The sequence below is a fragment of the Talpa occidentalis genome, unplaced genomic scaffold (genome assembly GCF_014898055.3).
Source record: "Talpa occidentalis isolate TD23 unplaced genomic scaffold, MPIMG_talOcc4v2.1 talOcc4.12, whole genome shotgun sequence".
NCBI classification, from domain to species: domain Eukaryota; kingdom Metazoa; phylum Chordata; class Mammalia; order Eulipotyphla; family Talpidae; genus Talpa; species Talpa occidentalis.
The window spans coordinates 32,965,588-32,976,244 of record NW_023601212.1 but is presented as its reverse complement, the minus strand read 5'-3'; the positions used below and the strand labels follow the sequence as shown (position 1 = coordinate 32,976,244).

General features: G+C 43.1%; 1 protein-coding gene across 1 annotated transcript in view; it reads left to right on the top strand.

Moving 5' to 3' along the window:
* The first annotated feature begins 5,183 nt into the window (after window positions 1–5,183).
* The window catches only part of CUL5 (cullin 5), a 91,758-nt gene continuing 86,284 nt past the window's right edge, over window positions 5,184–10,657 (top strand). The window contains exons 1-2 of the mRNA XM_037505683.2: window positions 5,184–5,293; window positions 5,995–6,889. Of these exons, the coding sequence (XP_037361580.1) occupies window positions 6,866–6,889 (24 nt within the window). The 5' untranslated portion in view covers window positions 5,184–5,293; window positions 5,995–6,865. The remainder of the gene's footprint in view (window positions 5,294–5,994; window positions 6,890–10,657) is intronic.

The window sequence follows — 10,657 nt, the reverse complement described above, 5'->3', positions numbered from 1 at the left end:
ATAATAGTGCCTTTGTCAGATTTTATATTGCCCTCAATTGAATTAATCCAAAGCTTCCAGGGACTTGAGAGAATGTACTATATATATTTCAATAATTTCCTTAGTTATCACATGGTGAGAAGGATTTGAAAGACTCCATTTCATAAGTTAACTAACTTATTCCCCACTAGTGGGCTGGAAAGATTTGGTCAGAATGCAAAGGAAGCATGTAATCTGTAAGAATAAAAAACAGGAAGGCTCTAAAGACTTAAAGGTAGATATTTGGTGATTTGAAACAGTTGAATATATTCTCAACCACAAACTAACTCTTGGGGAATTCCAAAGCCAATGAAAAAGAAAGCCCTCGCTGTTTCAGAATCTTCCTGAATCCCAACATTTTCACTTAAACTTTCCTGAGCAACTGGTCTTCATCTGATCTTAAAATAATGAAAAAACTCTTCTGAATATGAATGAATTGTCCATTGCTTGGTTTTCCTATAGCCTCCCTAATTGATGCCAGTAGACACTTGAGTGATGAGCGGTGACAATCAGTACGAATCATTACACAATCTACTTCACTTACTACATGAATATAAAAAAAAAATACTTTAAAACAGTGTTACTTGTTATCTGTTTAGGTGAATTTTTTGTCTTTTTTTTAAGAGTGCCTAAAACATTGTCTTCTCTATATAATGTTTAGTGACTACTCATTATGTTGAATTAATGCTATTAATGGTGGGTTCCATATACTTGGTTTTAATCTACACATTCCTTGTACAAACACATTTTGCTACAATCATCTTCTAGCTTTTCTTGTTTTCCAGAATGACAACCAATGGAAGAAAGATATAGTATAATTTTTTTTGAAGTATGTTATTTGATTTGGAATAATAAAGAGAATGAGAACTATGATTTTCAGAAGATTGTTATATTCTCCTTTAATGGTGCTTTAAAAACAGAAGCAAGTAACTGCAATTCTATGTGTATGTGTGCATGTATGTATTCACAAATGAAATGCAAATAAGAATCAGTGACAAGTGGGGCCTCCCGGGTGGCGCAAGGTGTTAAGACGCAACCTATGAAGCTATCTGCAGCCACTGCAGCACAAGTTTGATCCCCGGCCAAGGAGATACCCACATGGCGCAGCAGACCTCTCCTAACTTGCCCGCTGCTCCCCTCAGCAGTGTATTTCAGTCAATCTGCCTCTTCTGTTCCCCACTCTGTCTCTGGTGAATCCTCTCACACACACACCCCCACACACAGAGCTCTGGTCTGTACCCCAGTTCTTGTATGCATAAATAAATCATTAAAAAAATAAAAAAAAATCAGTGATATGAAATCCCGTATCACATAATAATCTGGTGGACTGTGGGGCAGAACCCCATCATCAAAGAGTGATATTCATACACTAACATGTAAGAATATTAACACTAGGGCCTCCCTGCTGGCCTAGGGGTTAAATGTCAGCATCATCACTGCTAGGGCCTGACTTCTATCCCCCTGCCAGGGAGCTGACCCACATGGTACAGCAGACCTCTCCTGTCCTGCCTATTGCTCCCCTTAGCAGGGTATCTCAGCAGAGCCACCTGTTCTGCTCCCCATTCTGTCTCTGATCAATCTTCTTACCTCCTGCTCCTCTGGCCTACACCCAATTTATTCTACGCAAAAATTTTTAAAAAAATGTTCACACTAAACTGCTGCAGGAGGCCTTGATGCCCCAGCCAGATAAGACACTGGAAGGTAAAGGGCCTCACACCGTGGGGCTGAAGATCTAACATTCCTTCATTTTTTGTTCTTGGTCATAAAAAGAGAAAAATTTATCAGAAAAGTACATTAGGCAATAAATTATATGTATCAGTAGACTGCAAGAAATTGGCATGGAAAATTACCTGTTTAGATATTAGTTATTAAACAATTTGGCCCACTTGACAATGGGAGATAATTTATTGTACATGCCTGACAAGCAAACCAGCACAACTATTATAGTAAGTCCTTCTTTTGCTTTTTTAGAAGTTCCTTTTATTTAGAAGTTTCTTAGGAAAGTTTTTAAATAAAGTTGACTGTATTAAGAAGTTTGTAGGTAGAAAAAGTTCTGATAGCTGAGCAGCAGCTGGTCTCCGGCTGAAGGTCATGTGAATAGAATAGTCTTTTGATGCTTAGGCTTTAGCTGATAGGGATGCACTGGCAGCTATCCACTGTCTTAGGTAATTGTCTAGCTGAAATTATAAGTTTTAGTGTTAGGTCTGGTTTTTTATCTATTAACCTTGAAGGCTACCGTCTAACTGGGACCCGTAGGAGCCAGTAGTCCATGGGAACATAATACACTAATTGTTTCTGCTTTACACATGACAATGTATTTTTTTTTCTGCTTACTAAAAATAAATAAATAAAGACCTGCTTAGTCCTCGGCAGAAGATACTAGCACCTCACCAAGTGTCAGTGTCTCCTCATTCTACCTCATCTCCTTCCCCTCAGCCCTTAAGTTTCAGCCCCTTTCGTTTTCGCCGACGCCGTCTCATCCTTTCAGGAACCCCTGACACGACGTTTTGCCAGAGGCTGGTCCCCGGCACTAAACAAAACAAAGTTTATAAGCAACCAATCCTTAGTTCAGGTCAGATTTTTGCCACCAATTTTTATCAAAAGAATTCTATTGATAGGTGTTTGGAATGGTGACTCTGATGAGCACCTGGGGCTGCAGACAGACTAGCCCAGGTTCTCTCTTGGTGGCAAGGACTTGAATGTGTGAATGGCTTTAAAGTTTGTAGAACCAAGTTGATTCTTGAACAGTGTGAGGGGTTGGGGATACTGACACTTCCCTCAAACCTCCCTTCCAATATCAAAGTCCCTAGATGCTCTTCCCCTAGGAGATGCTCCATGCCCCTGAGTTCCCATGCCTGTATTCAAGTGGAATGAGGCATGAGGAACCCGGGCAGATGGAAGTTCAACTCTCTTTATGAATAAAATCTGCCTATATAAGTGAACCCTCGCACTTCAAACTTGTGTTGTTCAAGGGTCAACTGGACTCCTATCAACCGACACCCCACAGAGGACCTTAGAGATGGACAGACTGGCACCATCCTTTTTTTCTAGGTGACTGGAAAGTCTAGAAGCTAGGACTCAAAGGAACCCTCCCTCCCCCACTCACTCAACCCTCTGTCCCATACCCAGTGTCCTTGATCTCATCGCCCCTAAGCACTTCTTTAGGACTGCGTGCACCTAAAGGCCAGTCCTAAAGGCCATCACCTGGGTTGTCCTTAGGTTTGGGCCCCTGGACCCACGAATGCTTCAATGGGCTGAATCACTTCAAGTGTATGATGGGGATGAGGTTGGTAAAATTGAGAACCAGGGAACCTCAGGACATTTCCCAGAGCATATTCCAAATTGATCCTTAAATTTGCTCCAGGGCATTTTACATGTGACTTTTCAACTAGGCTTGAGTGCCAGGTGGCCCAAAACCTGTGTCAAGAGTGCTGCTACCATAGTGAATGAAGGATGCCCCCTGTGGGCATTCAGTAGAAGATGAAAAGCAATTGATTCTTTCCTGAAAACTTCAGAAGAAATTCAGTGCTGCCAACACCTTGACTGTGGACTTCTGGGCTCCCGATCTGTGAGGGACACTTATATTGTCTTCAGTCATGACGTTTATGGTAAACTGTTTTGGGATCGAGAGGAATCTAAAACAGACCATGGAGTTTCATTGTACTATCTTCACTACCTTGGTGAACATTTCTGTAACAAAGTCTTGTAAGAACAAAAGAAAATCAGCATTAAGAAAGTAATATGGGTTTATATACAGTTGGCTAACTCCTCTTTTTTTTTTAAGTTGTTCTTTGCTGTTCCCCATGTTTCTCCCAAATACATTATAAAATTGGCTTGTCAAGTTTCAGTAAAAAGGGATCATGTAACTATTTTATCAGAATTGTTTTGAATGTACAAATTAATTTGGGGAAATTATCTCAAGGGTAAGTGTAACAGGATGGTCCCTGCTCCTCGGAGCTGATCACTACAGAGATCCTGTGGGTAGATCCTGTGGTCCCTTCTAGGTGGCAGGAGTTGAAGAGATGCCTGTGGTCACCCAGCCACCCCACCTAAGTGTGCAAGTTTTAGTCAGAGAGAAAAATTCAACACCTGATCCCCTTTTGAAGTTATTCTCCAATATAGCTTTATACCATAATGTAAGCCTTTTTTTTTTCCCTTATATTTTTTCTCAATTTTCCCTTAATCAGCATTTCTAATGACATCCTCTGAGATCACTAATACATTTAGGTAGACAGCTGAAGAACATATGAAGAGTGTTCTTGAGTATTTTGGAGCATACCCAGGAGACGAACAAAATAAAATGCAAGAAAAAGGGAAGGGGAAGAAACAGAGGTCTTTCTAAGATGTGACAAAATGTAGGTATTAATATTGACTGGTTTCACCGCTTCATTGTATGAAGTCATTGCCCAGCCTGGATATATTTTAATTTTGTAAGTAGTAAGGAATTTACTGAACAAAAAATATAGCAAGACCAGTGCTTTGTATTATAACTGCTGGTTTGCTTTGGCACAGCAAAAATACTGATGATTTACTTCAGACTTAATTCAATTAAGAAACTGAGTTCATACAGGAAGTGAAGTCTCTAAATTCTAACACCAAAATATTATTTTCATAGTCCATCCTTACCTTGTAAAACCTGAATTTAAAGAGAACTTCTAAATGATAGTAGTTTAAGTAAAAAGTATGATTCTAGAATTTAAAAATAAAATTCTAATTAAAGTCTCCAAGTAATAGCATGAATAAAAGTGTTATAATTGGCCAACAGATGCTAATTTTTGTTTCTTCTACTTAGCAGTAATTAGGCAAGATAAAGTTGTTTGTTTTTTTTCTGGTATTGAATAATTATTTCTGTAATTATAGATAATGAAAGGAGTACTAGAAGTGGTGTGTGTGTTTCTTCAGGGTCTTTGAAGTTACCCCCAGAGGCCAAAAAGTCTCCTTAAAGCAGCTCCTGTCATTGTAGTTTCAGAGAGGTGCCACTGGGGGGGAGGGGGAGATAAAATGTTAACACACCCTTTCCAGGCAGCTGCAAGCCCCACAGCAACCTATAGGACACCAGCTTGCAAGATGAAACGGCCTTGAATGAAAACCTCTGATTTGTCTTCTCTTTTCATGGAGGAGTTTCTAGCTCCTGTAGAATGTAGTTAGTGAGTAGGAGAGCTTGACCTGGGCATTGGAGCAAACAGAAGAGACATGTCAGAAAACCTGAAACAAGAAACTTTTAACTGTAATTTTATCTGAGAAGGAAAAATGGCTTCCCAAGGGGACTGTGGAGGTAGCTGATTTTTTTTTTAAGTACTGGGGTTTATTTTTTAAAAAAAGATTTATTTATGCATACTAGAACTGGGGTACAGGCCGAGGTGGGGTGGGTGAGAGGATTCACCAGAGACAGTGGGGAACAGAGCAGGCAGATTTACTGAAATACACTGCAAAGGGGAGCAGTGGGCGAGGCAGGAGAGGTCTGCTTCGCCATGCAGGTAGCTCCCTGGCCAGAGATGGAACTTGTGCTGCAGTGGCTGCAGATACCTTCATAGGTTGCGTCTTGCACCACTAGGGAGGCCCTGTTTTCTATTTTTAATTAATTATTTAATCATTTAAAGTACTTAAACATTTTTATAATGCTGGGCCACAGAATCTTAATTGGATGAGGAAAAAAGGGAAAACAGGAGCAGGTGGTGGTAATCAGGCAGTGGTGGGTTCACGGGAGGGAGCACTCCGTCAGGGGAGACTTGCAACAGAGGTGCTGCCTGGACCAGATTGCTGGGAGAAGAGACTGCCTTGTTACGTTGTGGGGTGTTCCAAGTCCAATTATCCCCAGCAGCCACGAGGCTCAGTGTGTGACACAGGAATGAGGGCGATTATGAAAGCAGTCCCCTCCAAATGCACAGGTATTAAGGTATTAAGTAGTTAATTGCATTCTTTAGGGCCTCCCATGCATTCCATCATTGTATTTAAATTTGTCACATTTTTTTTCAGGGTACATAAAATTGGCTATAATTTAATATACCGTCTTACTCTCTCCGCCCCTTTTTACTGGGGGCGTATGGCTTAGGATCTTCGAGGACAAAATGCCTTCAGGAAACCGAGATGCATATTCACTGCCTGAATTGGCTTTTACAGATTCTTTCTGCGCCAGGCACTCTTCAATAGAAATATCAATAGCTAACATTTGTGCATTCGCTCAATTCATCCAACAAACATTTCCTGGGAGCCTTTACGTACCAGTTCTTCGAGAAGACAAGCTGAAATAAGTTCATTCGGGATACCTGATCTGGGGAACACCAGAGTCCCGGAATTCAGGACCCGAGATACCGGAACACGTCGGGTCCCGCCAGCAGAGGGCGCGCTCGCGCCCCGGCCGCGACTGGCAGGCGCCCCCGCCGCCCCGAGCGCGCTCCCGAGCGCGCCCCCGCCCGCCGCGTCACGTGACGCGGCCGCGGCCCCAGAGCTGCGGGCCTAAGCCGAGCTCGATTCGTTGCCGGTGGCCCCTGCCGGTGCAACTAGCCAGGCTCATCTGAAGGCGCGGGGAGTCCCGTAGAGTCGATGCTTCCTCTTCCAGTTCAGGTCGGCTCCCGTTACCTCCTCCCCATTCGCTGTCGCCGCCTCCCTGAGCGTTTGCATGAGCTCTGCCGTGCGGGCAAGCGCCGGTGACCATGTAGGGGCAAGCGCGAGGAAGCTCCAGGTCCTCGGGACGAGTCAGCGCCGTCGGCACCCGCCCCGGCGCCCACCCCTCTCCGGTGCGGCCCGGCGGCCCGGCGGCCCGGCGGGCGCCCGGCCTCCCGTTGTGGCCGGGCCAGGAGCGCCGCGAAATCTCGCGCCGTCTCGCGAGAGGCGAAGTTGAAGGAACATGGCGACGTCTAATCTGTTAAAGGTAAGACCCCCGGCTCGGCGTGGCTGGTACTCCGGGGCCGCCGGGCGCAGGTCCGCGGGGGGGCTCGGAGCGGGCGGGGCGGCGAAGCGCACCAGGGGCGGGGGCTGTCCGCCGCCGGGGAGGCCTGGGAGGCCGCCGCCGCGCACCCGGGCGCGGGTCCCGGCCTCGGGGCGACGCGCTCGGCCGACCCCCGGCGGGGGCAGCGGGGAGGGAAAGGCCGGGCCGAGGCCGGCGGCCGGCGATGTGCGCCCAGGACCCGCGCGGCGGGGCGGCGGGGCCGGGGCTCTGCCCGACCGACCGGGCCGTTAGGACTCCGGGGGTCTCCGTTTCTTCTGAGGCCAGAGTCTAACATGCATTAAAGGAAAAATCCAAGAAAATTCAGCCTTAGCAGGTTCCAAAGATTCGACCTTCCTCCCCTCGTCAGTTTCTGTTCGCCTCCTGTCTGCACGAAATTCCAAGTCTGTCAGCGGCGCCTTCCTCCCCCCTCCTTCCTTCCCTTTTCTGCACGCTACACCTTTCCTCCCAGTCTGCCATTCTTGAGTTCATATTTCACCTTTTTCCCTGAGGAAACTGCTTCTCAGCCCTGTTGCAGCATACAGATGGCTACTGGAGAAGTGCTGCCGTTTTAGACCTCAGGAGAATTACCTTTTCCGAAGGAAACGGTTGAAGTTCGTTTTAGACATCTGGGATAGCAAGGGAGATCGAGGGGCAGATTCTCTACTATGTTAAAAACAGTTTGCGAGGAGGATGAGGTAGACAGGGCACCATGTGTTCTGTGCTTGTGTTTATAGTGGGAACCTTTTGCCTTCCATGTATTTGACTGAAATGGAGATAGTAATTAGCGCAGGGAACATAAATACAAAGGATGGACTAACTCCTCCCTCAGACTCCTCTCTATGTCTTCAGGCAGTGTGGATGGATAATAGAAAATAATGGAAGAGAAGCAATATTAAATATATTGGCACCTCAGTCATGTCTTTAGATTAACTGCCTAATATATGGAGCCGTCTTATAAAACATAGACCTAATTTTACTAATTTGAGAAGTATTTAGTTTCTTTTAAAAGGGGCAAGGGCTTAGAACTAGACCAGATGTGGGCCGCTTAGAAACTGTATGACTTTGGGCAAGTTTCTTCCCCTGTCTGTGCCAGGTCTTTCCCATCAATAAAATGGAATTGTCAATAGCACTTATTTCAGAGGTGCCTGGTGAAGATTTAGTTAGTTCATGAAAATCTTTGTGACAGTGAGTGGCACTTAGTACACAATACTCCTTAGTTAGGTGCTCCTGCACTTACTCTAAGAAAACTAATTCACAGGAATTAAGCAACCTGTCCTAATCTACTCTTCTTTCCTAACAGTATAACAGAGTTGTAATACACCAGTTCAGAAAGAAAACTTGTTTACCTTCTGAAGACTCTTAATGCATCCTCTGTTTACATAAGGAATAGCTTATGTTACTAGTGCTTATGAAAGAATTTGACACCTGATGCTTTATGATTGTTTTTTTGACTTGTTGATTACCTGGATATAAAGCAAGACTTTCCTCCCCCTTCCCCCCCCCTCAGAATAACCTCTAGAAATATCACTTTATTCTCCATACAAAACCTCACAAATGACTGGAGATGTGTCTGAATCAATACCAGTCAGTACTGGTGTTACTGTCAAGAGATTATGAATCTACACCTACAGAATGGAAAAACTGCCTGAATGCGTAGAAAATTTGCACTTAGGACTTAGGTTAAAAAGAACACAGACTCAGAAAGTTCTTTAACTCAAACGTATAAATAAAATAAGATAATAATGCTTTGAAAAAACTGCTAGAGGGCCTCCCATGGTGGCGCAGGCAGTTGAGCGCAGCGCTGTGAAGCTGTCCGCAGCTTCTGTAGCACCAGTTCGATCCCAGCCAGCCAGCGAGGGTCCCACAGGGCACAGCAGACTTCTCCTGTGGCGCCCGCTGCTCCCCTCAGCAGTGTATTTCAGTCAGTCTGCCTGTTCTGTTCCCTGCTCTGTCTCTGATGAATCCTCCCATCCTCCCATGCATCTGGCCTGTACCCTGGTTCTTGTGTACATGAATAAATAAATCTTTAAAAAAAGAAAAGAAAAAAAGAAAAACTGCTAGATAGCTCAGTCACATTAGTGAATATAAGGACAGATGCCAAAGATATATTGGAAATATTTTAATAAGACTTTTCCCCCTACTTTTCCTTGTTTATTTGTTTTTTTTTTTCTTTTTGTTTTAGTTCAACAAAATGGTTTTAAGAAATGGAATGGGGGGAAAGAATTTTTAAATTAATATAATTTTATATGGATGTGATTTTAAATATGTAAAACTGATATAAGGGTAATGTAAAGGTTTGCCTTATATTCAGATATTGAAAAGTAGCTAATTTAGAAGTGGGAAGTTTGTCTTGGAGAAAAGTGGGTGAGCCCCTGTCAGGGTAGATTTATAACATAATTCATAGAATCATTTAAATTCAGACTGGTGGAACCTTAAGTGGAGACAGGGCAGGTTGGGGAGTGGCCAAATTAACTTTATTTCCTTTTTTGACAGGATTCGTAGACTGGTTCATTAGAGAAATACCTTAGATGTTGTACAGTTAAATTTCACCAGAGCATATTGATAAAATTAGCATGTCCTATGGTCAAAATGAAGAAATGTGGGCAGTTAGAATTCGATTCGTTATCAGATAAACAGTTGTACCTAATAAATGATGAGTAACAAGTCTTCAACCCTGAAGTAGACCTTTAGTGTCCTGTTGAAAGAATATGTCTTCTTATTTATAAGTAACTTGGAAGGAGTTATGTTTATTATTGAATTTGTGAATAACAAGTGGTTGGAGCAATACTGTCTTGTGAAAGATAACAAGATTCAAACTTTGGTATGAAACTTACCAATTAGAACTCAGTGTACTCAAACCACCTATTATTTTATATTGGAATTTGGCTGTAATAATTATATTTAAAGCAAGTAGACTATTGCTGGGCTTTGGAAATCTTTTCTCTATTCAAAAATTTGTGCTACATATTTTGACATACATGGTTATCACCTACTTAGGGGTTTATATCTACAAAGATCTTTCATTGTTATTAACTGTGCTGTGTGAACATATAATTCTGCTGTTTCTTTACTTTTGCTGTTTCACCCTCAGTGCACTTTTTCTTCAGTTCCAATTGAATGTCCTCTCCAAAGAGCAGTTGGTAAATTCTTATTTTGCTGAACTTCACCACATGTAATTCAAGCACATTACCTCACCCAACTTTTTGGGGTGCCCTACACTTCCTTGGTCAGTATCACAAATTTATCTAGTTTCTTCCTCTATATTCTCTTTTCCAGAACGTCTGTTAGATTTCCTGACACTTAGTCAACCTTCGTTTCTCCCCCAGACTTGGGTTCTTGTCTCCTGTTAATTCGTTTCAGTGTTCCTTTTTCTCACTTCTCTGTGAATAAGAAAGTTGATGTAGCTCCTCATATAAACTAACACATATTCTGCTTTGGCTTCAAAGTTTTGTCCTTTTCTCTTTTTCCATTCACTATCCTAGTTCTTGGAAAAGAACTCCCCGCCCCCCCTTGCTGCCTCTATAAATCTTCACCTTTTTCCTTAACTTGCTATGACATGGCTCTTCCCTTAGCTCCACCTAATTTTATTGTAACTGTCTCATGAGGGAAAGTAGAGGAACAAGTAAGATTGTTCTCTACTATATTTGTACTGTATTGTCCCTCTGCTTTCCTTTGCTCTTTTAACATTTCTCTTCTCGGTTCCCTATCAAA